This window comes from Juglans microcarpa x Juglans regia, chromosome 1D, assembly GCF_004785595.1.
Source record: "Juglans microcarpa x Juglans regia isolate MS1-56 chromosome 1D, Jm3101_v1.0, whole genome shotgun sequence".
Lineage (NCBI taxonomy): Eukaryota > Viridiplantae > Streptophyta > Magnoliopsida > Fagales > Juglandaceae > Juglans > Juglans microcarpa x Juglans regia.
The window spans coordinates 822,813-844,913 of record NC_054594.1 but is presented as its reverse complement, the minus strand read 5'-3'; the positions used below and the strand labels follow the sequence as shown (position 1 = coordinate 844,913).

The following is a 22,101-nucleotide window of genomic DNA, read 5'->3' as shown; positions in this document are numbered from 1 at the left end:
GGAGACGAGCGAGTGCAAGGAAAACAAAGAGACCGACAGGAGCTTCCCGAATTCTATTTCATGAAAAGATAGTGGGCCCGAAGAAGTGACTTCTAGGGTCAAATTATTGAAAGAGTACAGATGATCAGATATGGAAAAATCTTATTGTAAAGAATTTTGCGCATCAAATCGTAAATTAATATTAAATATAAGGTATGATTTTTTTTTATTAAAGAGATTATATAAGTACCGATATATATCATATATATATATATATATATGTATGCTCGATCCCAATCCGGCCATGTCCCGATGTATAACTTAATTAATTAGAAATGTCTTAAAATTGGAACATGCATGGGCCGAGACCCTCGTGCTCATGATTACATGTATATGCAAACACCTAATCAGTTTTGGAACCATTAGAAAAGTAAGTGTCCAAGATTCTTTGGACGATCTGTCTTATTATTTGCCCGACCACGTGCGATGAAGAAACTTGGGGTTTTAAAGTCTTATTCCTACGTCCGGCAACCTCGATCCATGAGCATCCACCAGTAATTCACCACAAAGAAATTAAAAAAAAAAATGAAATGGATTAATTTGGTCCTGAGCAGAGATTCCGACAGAAACTTATTCAAGCCAACTGGCATGCTTTGCTAGCCAAAAACAAAACAAACAGAAATAAAAGGATCGGAGGTAGCTAGCCATTAGAGATCTAAAAGGAGCTCATGTCACCGAGCGGCCGCTAAATGCATGCCAATTAATTAATACTTGCTCAAAATTGAATCAATAAAAGCTCCAATTAATAATATTACCTCGCTCGCTCAATATTCCTGCATATATATATATATATATATATATATATATATATATATATATATATTCAATCTAAACGTGTAGCTACCAATACATGATGCATATATGATGCTCAATATTAGAAAAGGAAAAACAACAAAGAAATTAGGAAACCGAAATAACTAGGAACTAGTCATGATCATGCATGCATGTAACAAACGATTAAGAAGCTGTTGTTTTAATAAAGTGCTTGTAATATATATATATATATATATATATATATATATATATAAAACTTTTGGCTATATATGTTTAATTTAATTTCATGCAGACTAATGAATTAAGGGAGTCGGTTTAATTTATCATGAATTAAGGGGTTATACAGGATGCAGTTTGATGATCAAGACATGAAGATTAGATAATGATGAGTCTGATCATGATGGCACATGCATGATATATCATGATTGATAAGATTGGCACATGATACACCACAGTCTGCTTATAATTAATTAGCGCCTGACTTAAAAGAGTAAAATTGGCTAGCTAGCTAGAATATTAATGTTCTTACCACATGCAGCTGATCATTTACATGCACCAAATTGTCTTCAAACAAAAAGGTCTGAACAATTACAGTACGCGGCCATGCATGCTCCTTCGATCTCTAAGATTTTGCGAATTTCGTAAGAATGAGCAAAATCATGTACAGGAACCAAAAAGATTAGAGATCTATGCATGGCCGCCGGAGATCGACTTCTTTAATTAATTAGCTAGGTTGCTGGGTTATAATATAGCTACAAGAAACCGTATCAAATAGATGATAAAAACCTTCATGATCACAATGAGCTAACTCTCATCTACTCCAAAAATTAGGTGTACTAGATTAAGATTTAGAACCTAATTTAAAGAAGAAAGAAGAAGATTAAGATTAAAAACATGATGAAAGCAAGTCTTCAAGCTGCAGGCAACCAAGCAGTGGCAAACACAACATTATGTCCTTTCCATGTAAGAACAAGATTGTCTTCTTCCTTCTTCAATCCCCACCCGGCTGCATGCTCGTCTAGCATGGCTTTTACCTCCGACACTGCATCCTCCCCAAAAGAGATGCCACGAAAATCGGCATTTCTCATTCGTTGCACCCACTGGCTTCTAGTTTCAGGCCGCTCAACCCTGTGAAAACCCTCATTTGCTATCACATTCTCAATCTTCCAGCAAATATTTGCTTCGTACCACTGCCTCTGCTTACTTCCCGTAGGAAGAAATGTATCCATACTATCATATGGTATCCATAGATAATTAAACGCTGACCTTAGCCTAGACACCACATCATTTGATGTCAAATCCGCATCTTCGTCTACTAGAACTACAATGGTTGGGTCTAAACTCCGAAGCGATTTGAGAAACATTGTCCGAAAAGAGGAAGTGGTGGAGGAACATTCAAAATCATAAGGGTTAGAGTTTGCACTAGGAATTGCAACGTTAACGGTTTCTTCTGGGATGTAATGAAGCATCATTTGGCAGTTAATAACTAGTGCCTCACCGCTTTCGGGGTATACTAAATGTTGAACCCGAAGTTGTTCGATCAAGGTGGCAAAACCGTCTTTGTAACTTGAAGGACTCACTCTAAACTCCATCATAACATTCTTGGACCTTGCGAAATTAACCAACTTTGAGCCCAATTCCTCATACGAAAGGTCGAGCTTTGGTGGGACGTCTTCCATGGCTGTAGCTACGGTGAGCTTGACTAGAGGAGGGACCTCGTGACGATTAGCTATAGCATCAATCAGTGTAGGAATCTGCATGCAATGCGTCAAGCTTAAATCAACGATGTGAATGATTGAGTACCCTTCAACGGCTTCTAAAATTGCTGCGTTGGCTGCTGTGAATCCAAACCGATGCCAAGGGGTCAAGTCCACAAAGCTAGCAAGCTCAATGATTGAGAACTTGTGCGTGTCTATAGCAATATTGCTATGAGCGTTGGCCATGGCTGCCAGCATTTTGCAACTTCCAGTTTTGGCTGCGCGTGCAATAAGAGCTCGGAGGAAGCCGCAAGTAAGGCGCTGATTTGAGTCCCCATCTGGGGTTGCTATGTTGTTTAAGACCCATAGGATTTGTTGGGCTAGAGTGGCATCGTTGCTTTCAATTGCATTGGCGCAGTGTACTAGTAGTTGCTCCATGCAATTGGCATCACCGAAACTCCTCAAGGACTTTGATGTGGGAAATCCAGGCCATGGCCGAGTTCTATGAAATTGGCTTTTGTTCATGGTGGAATTGGAAAATGGAGTCATTTGGTGTAAGGATTGTGGTGGAGCCTCAGTGAATTGCATCGTGGAGAGAGAGAGAGAGAGAGTACAAAAATATTATGGAAAGCAGCAGAAATGAAGAAAAGAAAAGAAAAGAAAATGGAATTTAGAAATCAGAAATGAGCAGAAAGAGAGAAAGTGACGAGACTAGTAGTGGGTACCTTTGCCAATGGGAAACGACAACAGTGGTAAATTTTACTAGTACGGTTTGGGAGAATTCTGCAAGTGAATCGAATACAAATTGACAGTACAGCTTTTTCTGTGAGGATTTTATTGTTCTTCCTTGGGGAAGAAAAAGGGACTGCTCAGAAGGGGGAAGCTCTCATCCCAAAAAATCTCTGTGGAAGTCAAATCGTGCAAAAGATCAAACGCTTCCCGTGCCAGCTATATCCCCAGGCTTTTCAGTTGCCATGCAGGGATGCAATGAGGCTATAGAAGAAGTGATTGAACAACCTCTTTCAAGGCTACAAAAGGGTCTTATCTCTCTTATCGATCAAGAGAGAGAGAGAGAGAGGTGTGGTGTAAAGGAGAGGAGATGGGAGATGAGGAGGTACTTGTGTTGTGTTGGATTTTGGAGGCATGTGAAGTAGCCGGCCAGGGGCTTGTCTGGTTGTGGAAGTTGAGATTTTGTCCTGTAATGGTGTGGTGGGGATCGGAGGCAGTTCATCTTTGGCTTACTCACTCACTCACGGGGCATCTTATCATGACCAAATCATTTTAATGTTCTACTTTGCTAGCAGCTAGCTTATGCAGGTATATATGAATACTGTTTCCCTTTAAAGTTGTCTGAACTTTTTTTTCGCTTTTTTAAAACTACTTTCTATTTTGCATTTGCTTGATTTCTGATTTCCCCGTCTAGGTGTTATTGATTTACAATATGGACATATACTCATTGTCAGAAGTAATTCTACGTATAATCGAGAAGTATATAAATATCATATAATTTTTTTAAAAAAAAATAAAAATTTTATATTTTATTTATATTTTATAAAACGATTACGCGACGTTTACCTTAACGATATACATAAAATTAGTCAATAATTTTGGTTGGCTCCCCATATTCTAGAGAGAGAGAGAGTGTGTGTGGTGTCATTGTCAAAGCCGGCCAATTAGGATGTTGGAATATTAGCTTTCGATCTCTTTCGTTATTCCCCCCCCCCCCCCTTCTCCTCTCTCTCTCTCTCTCTCTCCAGATTTCTGAGATCTTATCCACGATGATCAGAATTCACAATAGAAATGGAGGACCAGTTTTTATAGTTAATTAGGATATTCACTAGAAATTTGAATTTGGGATATTAAGATCACGAGGAATATATATATATATATATATATATATATATTATATAATATCATGGTCCCTACTCCCTAAATGTTGTATTCCTAGGTGAAGGGCTGATCGTGTAGGTCACATGCATTTTATGTATACCATTTTGTTCCCTTACTCAAACACTTGTTCCCCTCACAACCGCAGCCCCACTTTAAATAGACTACTCAAGTACTACTCAACCATGCCACCTCACACACAATTAACCATACTATATATATATATATATATATATATAAGATGATAATGCTGCCGACGATCACAAAAATAATAATGTATTTTTTCTGAGCATTGATAATAATATATAGCAACAAAAGGAAATTTAGCTGACTTTAGAAAGAAAGGACCTGATCCTTTTCGGCCTACCCAAATTAGCTTGAACAAAAAGACAAGTACGACTTACCATCTTTTCCCCATCGACTTATTATTGTTACTTACTATTTAAGACTTACAAGTATCGTAGATTCATAGTCCAAACTAAATTGTATAATCACGAACTGCATAAATATCGTACAATCATTTTTAAAAAAATAGAATTTATTATTAAAAAATTAATTTTTTTTATGTAAGTCTCATATTATTCACTTTTTTCAAAACGATTATACAAGTACACGATTACACAATTCACGATTACAAATATATTTTCTCCTTATAATTTATACAAATCATTACTCTAATTCATAGTCTCCTTTTCCGAGAGTTATCTGCATAGAATATAAGTCATGTCATTAACTAGTTTCCTGTTTTTTATTTCTCAATCCCTTCTCTTTTAAACTAAATCCATGTCTGATTTAGTAATTAATATTCTGTAAATGTCTCAATATTTAATTAGTAGTTCTCCATGATCCTTGTTTTCTTACCATAGTAATTTTCACACTATATACAAAATTTTCCCTGTTCTAAGTTAGACAGTTTGTCTGTACGTTATCAACGAGAGTAGACGACAAACTTTTCCATTCTTTTCACTGTTCAGTGCAACAAATAATAGTTAATCGTTACGAGGAGCTAGCTTTCAAAAAGCTAGCATGCATACAGCTAAAGGCCGCTGGAAAATATAAAAAGAATCCAGGTGAAGAGAATAAGGAAAACCATGTAAGTTAAATGTAGGAGTGATTTTAATAATTCTGCATGAGAATTTTGAGAAGGATTCCTAAGCTCGCGGTACAAGGACTAGAGGACATATGTGCAACAGCAAACATTTCAACCAGACTTTTTGGAATATCCGATCGAGAGGGGAATTTTGTGGTATCCATGCATGGTCTTCGGCTTTCCATCATTAAGACAACGCAAAATCCAAAGTTGTAAGCATGAAAATAAATAATATTTTTAAGTACCATGCATGTGCTTTAGCCCTAGCTGTAGATACCCAAATTTGATAACAAATTAAAGCTATAAGCATTGTTGGGTGTGGAGTCTGGTTCTTTATTCGAGCGAAGGCAATTTAAGAATTCGCTCAACTACATATCGTTTGAGCAAAATTTAGGCAGAGAGTCCATATTCGAGATTCGTTTGATAGATGGCTTGAGTCAAGATCAAACAAAAAGTTTGCTCGAGTCTCACTCGAGTGAATATCAGACAGAAAGTTTGCTCAAATCGCACTCGACACCTTGCTCAAGCGAATAACTTGGAAATTTGCAGCCTTAGGATTTTCACTACGCCGTATATATATATATATATATATATATATATATATATATATCATTTTTATAAACAGTGAAATGTGATTTTTGTGAGGCAAACGGACCAAAATGCTTCAAAAACTGGATAGACGTGCTAGAGAGAGAGGGAGTGATTGTGAGGAGAGAGAGATCTTGTATTCTTATTGTGTACTTCAACTTTCTTTTGAATAAAAATCTTCTGTAACTCCGTGAATTTAGACACATTACTAAACAACGTAAATTTTGTGTTGTATGTGATTTTTCAATAGCTTTATTTTACTATTTTCTTCTTTTCCTTTTTCCCAACAATAAGCACACTCATGAAATAATTAGGTTTATATATGCTAGTTTATTTAAGGAATTAAAACTTAATGACCCGGAACATGATATAGAAGCGCCAGGGTGTAAGACTACCAGCTTCGAACATTGAATGGCAGGAAGGACAATCCGTCTCTTGTGCAAATTTCTTGACTGAGCTGTCAAGATTTTACCTGGTACGTTCTATACAAGTTGGAGATATAATTGAAGTAATTAAATTTATTTTTTTACATCACTTCAAATTTTAAGATAAGTTGTGATTTAACGTACGTATATAGTATCAGAGTATATAACTGGATAAAATTAATTCTACTCAAAGGAGTTTCCTAATGACTGAACTGATCATAAAAAAATTAAACACCGCGAGATAGATTAGAGTGATCATTTGTATGTTAATCCATTAATCAAGAAATTGTTGTCTTTTTGTGGGAAGAAAACTCTATCCTGAACATTCAACTTTGTCATTCACATATTATATATATATATATATATATATATATATATATTATATATTATATCAACGATCTAATTAATTGGACAATTTCCACATGTTCTGGGAAATAAATTAAAAAAAATGATGTTTTTTAAACTACGTATGTTTGGATGTTGAAGTAAGTTGAGTTAAGTTGTGAATATATTAGTATTTTGTGGGTCCCATTGAGATGAAGTTTAAATTTTTTAGATTGAGATGGATTTAACTTTTTTATAAAAAAAATTGAAAAAGTAGTGATGAGTTGAGATGAGTTGGGTTAGAGTTGGGCAACGGAGCCCTGCATCCCCTTTGCCCACATCTAGAGCTCCTAGCGGGGGCGGGTGGCTGGGAGGGCCCAACCCCTCTCTGCATTTCCCCTGCCCCGCCCCCACTTACATATATATATATATATATATATATATATATTATATGTAAACATAAATATATATTTATATTTTACAAAATTATGTATATATAAATATATATTACAATTTGTTAGACTTGTTTACAAAATATGCATTAGCAAATTTAAAAACTACATAATTTAAAAATTAATACACTACAATTTACACAAAATATACACTAACAAATTTAAAAATTATATAATTTTTATATTTTTAATTACTTTTGGACTTAAAAATAATTTTTAAACCAAGTAAAATGTAGTATTTTTTTTTTTAAGTGGACGGAGGCGGGGAATCCACCCTCACCCCGCATCCCAGGGGCATGGGACGGGGGTGAAAACCCTACCCTCTGCCCCATGCGAGGAAGGGGTGGCCCCTCCCTGTAGGGGACAGGTAGCACCCCTAAATTGAGTTTGATTCAACAACCAAAGACAATTTTAGTGATTCTTCATAGAATGACAGAGATTGGATAATATATAATTATTCATGAGGCACATTTTTATATGACTATTTTGTATTAATTCCTTCCTTCATTGCTGCTGCTGTAAATCTTTTTGCAAACACTCATTTTTTTATATCTCCTATCACTTTTGTTATCTGTAACAATTCACGATGGGGTGATATTATCCATGAAAATTTATTTTTCTAAAATAATAAAAAAAAAGATAATCCAAGAGAAGTTAGTGTGGTTTGTAGGCTTGTAGCATTATTATTTTGCTTCTTTTTTTTTTTTTTTCTTTTTTTTTGCGTGTGTTTTTTCCTTGGGTTGCCAGAATCACGCCGGAACCTGGGCCAACATGGCTCAAGTCATTAATGTTTTTTTAGTTTTCACATTGGTATAGGCCCAACTAAGCCGTACGTGTTTGATGACCCGCCACAACCTTTCTTTAGGCCGTGCCCATAACAACCAAAGTAGCAGCAGGCTTGGATGGGCTTTGTAGGCCTACTTCTCAGGGTGAAGCACTGATGCTAAAGTCATTCACCCATCTAAAGAAGGCCCCATACGTAAAGAATTTTAATGACCAAAATGGTTGGCCCATAACAAGTAGTAGAGACTGAAATAAGGATAAGATCAAGCTTTCAAAAAGAGACACAGACCAAACTCTCTACACTCGACTGTAAAAAAAATAAGAAATTCACTCAACAGTAAAAAAAAAAAAAAAACTATAGTTAGAACTTAAAAACCTGATAAAAGAAAGACACTGCACAGAGGATGTCATGAACAAAAGACCTCTATTGCGTGGAGTTTCTAGCATTCTAATTTCTAACAAATATTTGAGACTCTTGTCCTGATCAGATCGTACGTATTTGATATAGCTTGAATGAGAGCATTCAGAGCACCTTCAGATGATCCTTTAGTGAATGATCATCAACTGTCCCAATGAAATTCCTTGTCATAATTAATTTGCCTAGTTATGTCAAACCCAGTTTCAGGATTCCTATACATAATTCTGTTTTTAAGACAACTGATCTCATGGAAAAGGTACGTACGTACGTACGTGCATGGTCTCTAAAGAGAAAGCTAGTAATGATCTTGTCTATCTGCAATATTGAGAATGGATGTATTTTTTCTCAATTTTCATTGTTTTTGTTTGGGTCGTTTCAATAGATCTGTATATATGGATTAGCCACGTACAATTAATTTGAAATTTTACAGAAGCTAAACTAGTTAGGGTAATGAAAAATTTTATTCATCATCTCTATGCACCAGTACATGCCACACTTTTTTTATTTTTTTTCTTATTAAATATGTAGTATATGGATGATGAGTAAAAGAATTTAATAAGTTTAAGAAGAATAAAACTAAAAAAAATTAATAAAAAAAAGTGTGGTACATGTATCTTGGGTTGAGATAATGAGAAGCAAAACTCTCATATATTTAATATATGATCTTTTGCGCTCTCAATACCATGACAGTGGACGACGGAGATAGAATTCATGTGATCAGGTACGTGCATGGAATCTTGACCCAGGGAGAAGAATAACATTATCATCAGGCTATACTGGCTAAGCTTGTTTCCTGTGATGATCAGATTCTTCTTTAATTTTTATTTGCTTCAATGAAACTACATATTAATCGGCGTCTCTCTATCTCTTAAGATACAAATTAACAGAACCTCAAAATATGCTAAAGCAGATGATCATGATTTATAATGTGCAAAAAAAAAAAAAAAAAAAAAAAAACCAACCTTAGAACTCAATGATAATGAAATTGAGGGAAGGGATGGTCCTTGCATGCATGGTATATGGGTCATGAGTCATGCCGTGGCAAAAGTAACGTTCGGGGAGAAAACATTCTGTTTAACGTCAAGCAGTCAGCGACTCAGCATGCAGGGATGCGTGGATGCATGTCCCCCCAGGGTTTAGGGGCATCCGAGGAGGTCGGGTCAACCATCTCGGCGCATACTGGACTACTCCAATGACTCTTTCGTCCGTCTTTCGGGCCTACCTCACGTGAACTCCCATGTCTTCCACGCTTCCCTGTCGGCGGCATCTACACTCGTCCTCTAACTTACCGTCGTGTCACTTTCCCATTGAACAGCACATATGTTTTCGTCTTTTTACAAGGGACATTTTCTTTCCACTCCACCACCACTTTCAACTTTTGCCGTCTGATTCTCTGTGTTTTTTTTTTTTTAATTTTTTTTTTCTTTTAGTTTTGTTTTACTTGATAGTAGTGGCTAGTTTGTCACATCTGCATAATTTGTAAGTTTATTATTGATATACCCAAGGCACTATAATTCATGTGAAATTAATACTATAGCTAGCTAGCTTTTACATACGTCAAATGTTAGCATTAAAAAAGGTTAATATATTAATTTTTTTTTATAATTATAATGAATTCCACCCCAAATGATATGTTTTCACGTCAACTAATTGTAAGGAGGTAGCACCATCAAAATAATATTCTATGCTTAATTTACACGTACGATATTGTCCTGTCTTTTTATAACTAGGATAAAATATGCTGATAAATTTACATATATATTGTCAGTAAAGAAGGATGTACATTTTTTGTGCAGTATTTGATACATGCACTTCCTCGAGGTACATACATTAATAATGATTAAGGAAAGGAAAAGGAAAAAGAAAAAGGGAACCACATGTATGTATGTATATATGTCTTTCATTTCTAATCCTAAATGACTAGATTTGTGATAATGACCAATGGGCTAGCTGGCTGGGCTCACTACTTTAAATTGAATCAACGACACTTTAAAAAAAAAAAAAATTCTTAATTAATAATATTAACTCCCAGGGGTCGAAAGGTTACACCTAATTAATTAATTTTGAATATGTACTAACGTACCCCTCCCTTTCTTCACAGTTTTCCATTCGGAGAAATGTACAGCAATTAGAATGGGATCCAAAAACTCAATTATATATGAGTTTCTCATGACAATATGCAGTAGGTAGCAACGAAAGAGGAAAAAAATGAACCAATTAATTAATTAGACCGAAGTGCAATAACCCAGAAATGGAAGTAACAGCAGTTGGGGCATTGCCATTGTGACACAATAATTAATTATAAACATTATTTATAATATAAGTGAACAAATTAAATATAGTAAGCTGCCATATTCCAACCAGATCACGTGAATCGTACAGAACCAGTATGGTATATATATATATGACAAGGATAATCCTTCTAATTGATTAGGATATATCGAGTTTAATTAATGCTGGATATATGCATGCATGATGCTTGCATAGTAAGTATGCAATATTAAGTTAGAACGGCGGGGTCTAAAATTCAATTAATCCTGCTGTTGTCGACACAAAAAGGAAGAATATATATTATTTACTCCATTAATGTACGCATATATACCAAGCTAGTATGTAGATATATAGATCCAATATATAATAAGGTAAAAACAAAATGCAATATATAATTAACATTTCGTAAGCTTTCATGATATATATATATATATATCGATCAGAAGCATCCAAAGATTAAAGATATTCAAAATCGGTGTAAAAACATGATGATCAGTTCACGTACGTTGCATTGTGGAATAATTCTACACCATGATTGATCCCTATATATGATAGCATATATATGTAAACCAAAGACATGCAGCAGGTACACAATTATATATAGATCAGTTATGTATAAGGAACCCATTCAAGACGAGGTAAAGTAATTAAAGAACGTCGACGAATGAAGAATGAAACAAATGGGTTTTGTAAAGCCAAGGATGGAACCGGCCAGTAGAGCAAATTAATGCATTCGGAATCTCAAAATCCAACGTGGATATAGCAAAGTGGGGTAAACGTCATCCCCATTAACTTTTCAGGTAGACCCAAAGTGCCAAATTGCTTGATGATTCCCAACTTGCATTAAAAAACAAAAAAAAAAAAAGTTCCATTTATTAAATATTTAAGCTACCATCATCCCCAGTAGTACTTCCTGGTGCCCACACTTCAACTGATCATTGAAAATGATATTTTTTGTAAGTTGCATATATACGTGGCTATTAGGGTTTTGCTATTGAATCAAAGCTAGCAATAATGTCTGCATGTACTTCTAGGTTTAATTTTCACCAAGACTTTTTGTGGCTATTACGGTTTTGCTATTGAATCAAGACTTTTTGTTTCTGTTTCAGCTTTTTAATTCTTCGTACACAAAGAAACGAAAAAAAATGATAATATATATATGTATATATATATATATATATATATATATATAAAAGAAAAAGAAGGAAACTCATGAAACTAATCATTCTCATTTCTTTTCCCTTTGTCGGTGTCCCCCAAATTCTGGCTCATGAAGACAATAGGGACCAGCTTACTTTCAGCTCCAGCCTTGAGAGTTGTCGATCGACAGATTTACCACAGCTTGTATGTACAGGCGCTAGCGCAGTACTTGATCTGTAAAGATAAGAGTACTCTTTAGCGAAGCTCTAATTATCTCTCTTTCCTGGTAATTAATGTATATGACTTTTATTCAGCAGATCTTGCGCGTTTAAGATATACTTTAAGCTTAAGATCTACTTTAAGCAGCGGAAAAAAAAATATACTGCATATATAAATAGATTACACAAAATAAATCGATAAATTGATATGATTTCATAAAATTCGTTAGATCTATTTTATAATAAAAGTAATTTTACAATCTGACGTACCACATCAAGCCACATTAGTTTGTAGATTTATTTTTGTATAATCACTTTGTGACTAAAGTATTTAAAAAAAAAAGAAAATTGCATTAATAAAACAACAACTTAGGCTCCGTTACTTAGACTGAAAGTTCAGTCTAATTTTAAGTTGAGTCTAATATTCAAACACCTAACTTTTAAATAATTAAATTCATCTCAACTCAAAATATTTTTACAGATGGGACCTACAACATTTTTCAACTCAGCACCTCTTTGCACCTGAGATACACAACATTTTTCAACTTCCCGACCCATAAATATAATATGATCTAAACTCATTTTAAATAGATTTTATAAAACTCATTATACCATCTCTACTCAGATTACAATCACACGTCTATATATAATTTATTGCATGTTCTTGTCAAATAATTTACATTTCATGTGCGCCCTCTTTTTTCAAAAGTTAGAGAGGGGGGGGGGGGGGGGGGGGGGAAGCTCGTCGCCAGAGCTGGTCATGATGAGATGAATTAGGAAATTCTGGATAGACGTTTATTTGTTTTGGTTATAATATAATATTATTATAATTAAATTAAATATATCCAAGTATAGAAGCAACTTGACAGAATCGATATTAATTAATTAAATTAAAATCATTATTGTCGCCGGCCACCGATGACTTGGCCAAGTTGCAGAACTACTGTTCTTCCCACGAGAAAACCTAAAAATGGGAACTCAGCTTTAGGTATTGCTCATCTTCTAATTTATCTTTCATGATTATAATAATTAATGTGAATATCATTATAAAACTAAAAAGGTTTAGACCGGACCAAACCGGACTGGCCCCATATTCAAAGCTGAGTGATTTACTGTATATCGAATATAATCATATATATATATATATATATATATATATATTTTATGGGGTTTGATCTGCACCAAGAAACTTGGAATTCCTCATAGCAATGGCCTAAATTCAATGAATAGGCTTGAAGAACGGTGGTGAAATCCGCGTCACATGAACTTCTCTCCCATTAGGTCCTGATTAGAATAATTTTGCTGGCCACCCAACACCATCTTATTCTCTCCTCTCCACGTGTTTAGTTTTCTCACTAATTATTTTTCCATTTGTTTATACTCTATAAGGTATCGTTTGGATTCGAAAATGAGTTGAGATAAATTATGAATAGCAGTGAGATGAGTTGTGAATAGTAGTAAGATTTGTAAGTTAAAGTTGATGAATAATAATAAATAGTAGTAATATGAGTTGAGATGAGTTGAAATAAGTTGAGATGACTTACAAATACAAACTGAACCTAAATGTTTTTCATTTCAAACTAAAAATTAGGTGGCATCGGATAAAACACGAATACCGTATATTTAAAATATTAAATATATTTTGACCGAGGTATCTAATAAAATCGGGAAAAAGAAAAAAGCAATAAATATAAGAGATATGAGCAAGGAGGTATACAGGAGTGGTTGTACACTTATATATGAATATATGAGGGGTAGAGTTAATTTTAGAAGAGACAATGAACAAGTGGATGGAAGCTCATGAGGTGGGTGGTGGGAGCCCAAGTTGTAGGAGAGAAGGTTCCGTGGGGCCCAATTCAAATGCGGCGACACGCAGCATTTCAGAAAAAGCCGAACCCTTAGCCGAAGCAAACTCATTTCCACCCAACCAACCAATCAAAGCAACTCTCTCTCTCTATCCCACTATCGCTCTTCTGCTGAGTCTTTCTTTTTGTCGTTAAAAAGAAACAAATGGTGGGTTGACGATGACGTGGACTCCACCCACTGGTTCCCCAAGATAAGAGGAGAGAAGAGGAGAAGGAGACGATGCCCGCAAGTGGAGAAAGATAAATAAATATTTATATAAAAATTTTATGTGTATACTTTATTTTTTATTTTATTAATGTGATTAATTGCGTTATTTTTAATTAATATAAAATAATTATTTTAACAAATTATATTAATATAATATACAAAAAATATATAAAAATAACAGGACTCATATTTATGTATATTATAAATATTAGGTTGTATTTAGATGTTGAATTGAATTAAATTGAGTTGAGTTAAGATAAGATGATAAATATTATTAGAATATTATTTTTTAATATTATTATTATTTTAAAATTTGAAAAAATTAAATTATTTACTATATTTTATATTAAAATTTAAAAAAATTATAATAATAATTTGAGATGAGTTTATATTATAAAATCTTAATTTATTCAAAGAAAGTAAAAGAAAGAGAGAATACGTAAGGACAGCCAAAATCGACGCTGACAAAAATCCCAACTCTTGGCTTCCCCATTGGCTGAAAGGGACGCAGAAACCGCAAACGTTGTAGGTCCCACTATTTCTTCTCCTAATCAGCCCCACCCCGTTCTTGATACCTTCTCCGTATCGATACGCCTCTTTCCCTTCACCAAAAGCCGCAGATCCCCATACCTTAATTCCGCCTCTTTTTTTTTTTTTTTTTTTAACGCAAGAATTAAGTTTATTTAATATAAGATCGCCTTCATGATCTCATATTTTAAATCTTTTGAGTCTAGATTGTGCTTAGTTTATATCATAATTCACCGATTCGACCTTTTATATATATATATATATATATATATATATATATATAATTTAACTCTTTGGATAAGATCTACACTCTTGAGTGTTTATTTTAGAGGAATGTTACAGAAGTTTCGCGACGCTGCATAGTATCATGAGATCAGATTTTGAGCCTTCAATTGGTTTTACCGTCCAATCCTGCATATTAAAATTATATTTATCTCGACTTATCTCAAATTAATTATTTATAAGATTTATTCTTTTTTAACTAATTTATAAACTCATTTCAATATACTTCATATATTTAGAGGATGTTTGAAAACAATTTACATTTTATCACATCTCATCTCATCTTATTTCATTTTCAAACATCATTTAAATATAAATACTTTTAAACTAATCATTATAACTTTTTAAACTAATATTACAATTTTTTCAAAATTTAAAACAAAAAATAATTTAATGTTTTCAAATCCTAAAACAACAATTCTATTTAAAAAATTATATTCTAACAGTATGTATTTTAACTTTGTAATATATTTTATTCAATTTTTTCTCTCTCATTTCTCAAAATCTAATAAATACTAAACTTAAATTATTTCATTACTGTTCACAAACTATCTTATTACTATTCACAAAATTCTCATCTCAACTCATTCTCCAAGCATTCCCTTAAACACATATGTCAACATATTTACATTTAAATATATTTCAATAGGATCCACAAAATATTAATATTCTTATATTAAGTCAGATCATCTGAGATTATCTCAACATCTAAATGCAATCTAAAAGATCTTTAGATGAATTTTCTCACAAGACTAACAACTAAAACCACTTTCATTATGAGTTTTTCTTACACTACACACTATCGTGAAAGGAAAAATATTATTGTAAGGTCTCTTCGCTACGTATCATTCACGTAATATAATTTGATTTATAATATTTAAATTTTAAAATGTATTTTCTAGGTCAAATTATATTATATATGTAGATAGCTAGTATACAGTGTAGAAACCTTCGAATGTAGCTAGCTACTCGATTAATGACTTTTGATCTCATCATATTTTTCTTTTACGTTTTTTTCTTTTAACGATCAGCACCTATATTTTGAAAATATTGAAGCAAATGTAATGGTCTCAACCCCTACCTCCGGTATCTTAAATTATTATGACAAAATTATTGCCGATAAAAAAAAAATATTACTTGTATTTTGGATATATATTATATACAAGTAAATCATGACACGTTGCCTGCGAAGAGAAATAGGGAGTCTTTACCTGGATTAATTCATTCCAGTATGCTTAGAAAAAAAAAAAATTCATTTCTGCCGTATTATATATAATATTAATAACAAAAGGTACAACCGAAGATGAGCAAACGTTTCTCTAGTTTTCCACGACGAAAAGGAGAAGGGAATGTCGTACAGGTACATGATCAGCCATGATGTATGAATGTATATATACACATGCACCAACGTCTCATGTTTATCTACTTGTACAAAAAAGCGAACGTCTTTGATTAGAGAAATAAAAGAAAGAAAGAAAACGATCATCGGATGGAATGGAATCATTGGACGCATAGCTTATTCGCCACGTAATTTTTGAGAGAAAGAACATTGATCATTGCTCAAGCCTCAGGGTTGGTCAAACGTACATCACTACCCACACCACTTGCGAATCCACGCAGAGAGAGAGAGAGAGGGGCCATGGCCCCTCATAAGATTTCCTAAAATCTTTCTACTGTGTCTCTATCTTTCCCTTCCATTTTTTTCTCCAATCCAACTCATCATGTTAACTCTCCGTGTGTTTGTGTGTGTATAATATATAATATATATATATATATATGTATTATATACACCCACCCCTAGTCCTATCAAATAAAATGTGTATATCTCCAAGTTTACTAGCATAAATATATACTGATCAAAATAATTTGGAGTACTTAGTTCACAAATAATTTTTATAAAAATAAATTTATAAATTAAAATAATTTAATATGATATGTCAAGTTACAAAATTTATTTTACTGCATATTTTTTTTATATATAAGAGAATGAGATTTCGAATACAGATTTTTTATTCGAGGAATCGAATCATATACCATTAAGCATAGACTCTTGACATACCTGACATACAATAAATCAATTTATGATATCTTTACACCGATCAATTTATGACATCTCTGCATTTATCTAACTTTTCTTTCTTATACACCAGAAATTTGCGACTTTGCCCTCCAAAATCACCATGGCCATCCTCACAGACTCTGTAAAATGAATGTGGATAAGCAAGTAGGTCATACCATCCTCAAGTTGGTCCCTACACGTTTATTGAGCAAAAGGATTAGGAAAGCTGTTCTCAGGTTACGGTCATACGGACAAATAGAGTGCCATATGCTCTGACCCACCTAAAATTCTGACCATTTATGATTCCTAGCTAGCTCTTAAACCGAATGCATCCACTCATGAATTTTTTGATAAAACGCAGAACAGTCAAAGAAACAGAAATAATTATAATCATTATTCATGTCTCGTAGTCGTAGCTACATGATACAAGATACCAAGAAACCCAGGAAAGGAAAATAAAAAATAAAAAAAAAAAAAAAAAAAACATCACCGACAAAACTATCATCTTCCTCTCTCTCTCTCTCACTCTAATGACAAGAAGGAGAGAAATCCTGTGCCGGTAATTCACAAAATCTCGCCGGACTTGAATTCCGGGAAAACTTTTTCTCCCAAAGAAAGAAGAAAACGAAAACTGAAAGTAAAAATCTAGTTCATAGGGGCATTACGGCGATCTCGCAAGCGTTAAGAACGGGATGTTCACCCATTTCAAACGAACAGGTTGAGGAGGAGCTTTCGCTCCCCTCCATGTCCATTTTGATCTGCCAAGCTGCTTTCGAAGCACGTGGTCGTCACGGACTCCTCGGAATTCATGGAGGGAGTGCCCGGCCGCCGGATCTCCGGCTTCTGGACCGATAACTTGGCTGGGAAACTGGGAGTCAGACGGAGATCGAGTGCGGTCGGGTCTTCGGGAGATCGCTTGTGCTTCGGGGAGACCTTGGGCCGGGAATTCAGACTCGGATTCCCTAGTCTCCACATGTCCGTACAGGTGACTTCGTCGGCCTCGGATGTTTCATCGGACGCTGGAGTCGAACTCGGAGCACCCCCAGAGTGAAGAAGCTCAGGAATCGGACGCAACGCGCCGCCTCGTAGGACGGTCTCGACAGCCGCCTGGCACACGTGCCAGTTTCCAGTCCATAAAAGCCCGACAGCGCCGTTCACGGGATTCACGGTACGTCCACAAGCTTCAAACAACAAAGACTGAAACAAAGCTAAAGTACACCAAACAGAGCAAAAAAAAGGAAAAAAAAGAAGAATCAGAACGAAGACTTACTAGCATGGTAAAGAAGACGAAACAGAAATAGAAACGATCGAAGACACGTTTGTCATATCTGAATGAATATATATTTTAATCCGTATCAGGTTCTTCTAAATTTCTAATCTTTGACAAAACACAGATCCATGTATCTAGTATTAGACGCTCGCAATACGTACGTACTCGCACAACTTGGAGGTGTATTAGATAAAGGAAGTAATATTTATATATACCAGGTCTCTGGGACTCGGGGACGTTGGATATGAAGGACATGAGGCCGGCACGACCGAAGAACTTGGCGACGAAGACGGTGGCGTGTCCTTGGGCTTCGGGAGTCTCGATCCACTGCAAGCAAGGGCGTAGTACACACGACTCGCTGCAACCCTTTCGGAGAACTCTGCATCCGTTGCAACTCATGTCTTCTTCTAACCTTAATTCACTGTGTTTAATGTTTCGGTTACTTAATAGTCAATGATCGAGACTCGTTCTCTCACATGAAATTCAACTACCCCAAAAACTATATATTGAGGAATGTGATTATACCATATAGCGCAAGGAAAAAGGACCAAAAGGCTTTCTGGTAAAAGGAAGAAGCTTGGAACGGAGATGGAGAGAGAGAACGAAATTAAGGTCTGGAAGAAGACATAGGAGGATGATATATATAAATGGGAGGAAGAAATGGAGGGGTGGGGTTTTGATTTAACTATAGTTGGGTTAGTTGGGTAGTGGGTTGGAGAGGGTGGGGGCACACGCACAGAGTACTGTTTGTTTTGTTGGGAGAGAACAGAAGAGAGAAAGGTCGCCGTGTGCTTGTGTCTATGAGAGAGAGGGAGAGAGAGAGAGAGAGATTCCAAGGTATTGGGCGCGAGCGGCTCCGTGTCTCCGCGGATGGATGTTCCTCCACCGTTGGATTCTTTCTATAGCTTTTGTTTGGTGGATTGGGATAATTGATAGTGTTGGGCTACCTCTTTCTTTTTCTATCATTTTTTTTTTCGCGTCCGCATTCCTACCCTCATTATTTTATTTTATTTTTTTTAATCATACTACGCATAGTCGTGATATATATAACTATTATATAATTATTTTTAAAAAAAAATAAGATTTATAATTAAAAAATTATTTTTTTATAAAAATTTCGTATTTATTCATTATTTTTAAAGTAATTATAGACACTTAAACATTCATAATTGTAACTATTATTTTTATTTTTTTTTTCACCGTATTTAAAAGTTGCAAGGTTCATTGCGTCTGAGAAAGCTACGAAAACGGGTCCTTTTAAAAAAAAATTGTATTATTATTTTTAATTATTAATTCTCATGGTCGATGCACATCACATGTATGAAAATATTCGCGTGTTTGTGTGTGAATGTGGGTTATTATATTGCAAGTGGGGGGTGAAAGATAATGGTATTTTAAGGGACTAATCATTGAGGGGTTTTGTGTGAAATCAGGAAACACAACCATGGTTAGCAGGTGCAATCTATATTAGGTTTACTAGGGATAATTTATGTATGCTGCTCACAAGTTAGGTGGCACAGTTGGGAAATCAAATTAAACTTTGTAATTAAACTTTTAATTACTTTTAATACCCTTTGAGTTTAACTATAATCGACATTACGTGATTTTACGATGTCATGTAATATTGCAAACCCACGTATACCGAACCCAACTGAAGTCCATCTCAAATTCATGAGCCCAAACTTGCCCATCAACCCAAGTCCAGCTCTTAATATCGAGAAATAATAAATTATATTCTATTTAATTTGATTTTTAATATTTAAATTTTAAAATTTAACCAGAATGGTAAGGATTCTAACTTCGATCGCCTGCTTATTTTTTTCAAAAATAAGAAAAAAAATGTCCATTTTCACAAAAATCTGATATCTGTTTGAAAGAGTTGAAATGAGTCTCGTCTCGTCTCGTCTCGTCAAACTTGTATCGGATGGAAACCAAAAGGCGAGACAAGGAGTCTAAAATAAGAGGGGATGGATGGCGGAGGTGTAGACAAACGTAGTGCACGCATGTTATGGTAGATGAGTATAGATTTGGGTTGAGATATGGCATGTGCTGCAGATTGCAAAAAGGGTACAATGAATGACTTAATTATGCGGCGCGTGAAGTGTCGAAAGAGGACAAATTCCTTAGAATGGCCTACTCACTCACGATGTGGCATCCTTATCCTCTACGCCCCCCCCCCACTTGCTGCTAATTACCATGCACCTGTCAAAACCTACACTGAGTCAGTCAGAAGGCTACGTATATAACTAACTACTCTTTAAAAATAAAAAATCTTCCACGCGGCTTATTTAGAAAGAATTAATACCAAAATTGAAGTTAAAATCACGCAATTTTAACGTTCCTGCATTTCATGTGCAAGTGATACATTTATATGTTCTATGTCATATCATTTTCTCCAATCGTGATTGTAGGAATATTACAGCAAAATCTTCGGAGCAAAGTAATTATATCTCAGATATGATTTATTAATTACTTTTTTAAACCATTAAGAGGATAGATATATAAATGTTTCAGAGAGATAGACTCGAGTTCTTTAGTACTAGTGTTGATTTTGATCTGTTCATTGTTTATGCAATCTTTATGATTTTCTGCTCTTACCCTTTCTCTTTCTCTGGCAATCACAATAATTTGATATCAATTTTTTTGGTTTTTTCCATTTTAACTTCAATATTTTCCAACTTTAATCATGGGAATTGACCGTGTCTTCACTGTCTTATTGCACGTGTTTTTATTCATGCTTAAAATTTTACTACTCATCATTCTCACGTATTATATTTATTTTATTTTTTAATTTTTTTGGTTTTATTATTTCCTAACTAGTTGAATTCTTTTACTCATTATTCATACACCACATATTTGATAAAAGAATAAAAATTAAAAAATTATGTATGATGTATGATATAAAAATAATGAGTAAAATTTTTCTTCACGCTTAAACTCTCTAACAATACTTAAATGGGATTATTTAATTACCAAGAAATTAAGTTGTAAATCTCACCAAATGGTATTATTTTACACGCTCTATAAGGAAATAAAATAAAAAAAGGCTCGTACCTTGTAGTTTTTATAATAGAATAATAAACTACGGCATCAAATGTTGATGTAAAATAAAAAGAAGGGTCAAAAAAGGAGGATTCTTCGGCTTTGCATTGGGTTCTCCTGTCTTCGTTCTAGAACCAAAAAAAAAAAAAAAAAGTTCGTACTTGTTTATGTAGAGAACATGAATTATATAACAAGGATATTGAACAAAAGGCCGTGTAAATTAAGTGATATGACCTAGTCCTGCCATAGGCCGGTAGTAGATGGGATCGAGCTTATTTACTTTTGAGGGAAAATTAAGAGAAATATTAGATTATAAAAAAAAAAATTATAAACTGATTGTTGATGACTCTTTACGTAACTTGACGCCACCTTCATCTATCCAAAATGTAGGAAATTAAATAATCCATCTGAATTTGTTTGATATACAAACGTCAATATGTAATTAAGATGCATGCATGCCATGAGAGACTTCTGGTTTCTCATTAAACAAGTCCGAGCCATTAATATATATAGAGCACATATCAAGAATGGATTGCTCTGATCGAGTAAGGCAGCAGGGTTTGATCTCTGTTCTTCTTCTCTTCTTCTGTGTGTTTCTTTTTTTTTTTTTTTTTTTTGAAATGCTTCTGTTTTGTTTGTTACAATAAAATCTGGGACATTTTCGTTACATTGAAAAGAAAATCGACAAGTTTGTTTGGTTACTTGAGGTTGAGGACAACTCCAATTACATATTTCAATAGG

General features: G+C 34.4%; 2 protein-coding genes across 2 annotated transcripts; both read right to left on the bottom strand.

The window, feature by feature from the left end:
• Nucleotides 1-1,528: 1,528 nt before the first annotated feature.
• Nucleotides 1,529-3,603, bottom strand: LOC121253992 (scarecrow-like protein 32). The gene has a single exon (XM_041153948.1). The coding sequence runs from the start codon at nt 3,096-3,098 to the stop codon at nt 1,725-1,727; it is 1,374 nt and encodes a 457-aa protein (XP_041009882.1). The 5' UTR covers nt 3,099-3,603; the 3' UTR covers nt 1,529-1,724.
• A 13,818-nt stretch (nt 3,604-17,421) lies between these two features.
• Nucleotides 17,422-18,942, bottom strand: LOC121253981 (LOB domain-containing protein 37-like). The gene is made up of 2 exons (XM_041153939.1): nt 18,534-18,942; nt 17,422-18,256 (listed from the first exon to the last, which is right to left on the bottom strand). The coding sequence occupies exons 1-2, from the start codon at nt 18,715-18,717 to the stop codon at nt 17,754-17,756; spliced, it is 687 nt and encodes a 228-aa protein (XP_041009873.1). The 5' UTR covers nt 18,718-18,942; the 3' UTR covers nt 17,422-17,753.
• Between the last annotated feature and the right edge of the window lie 3,159 nt (nt 18,943-22,101).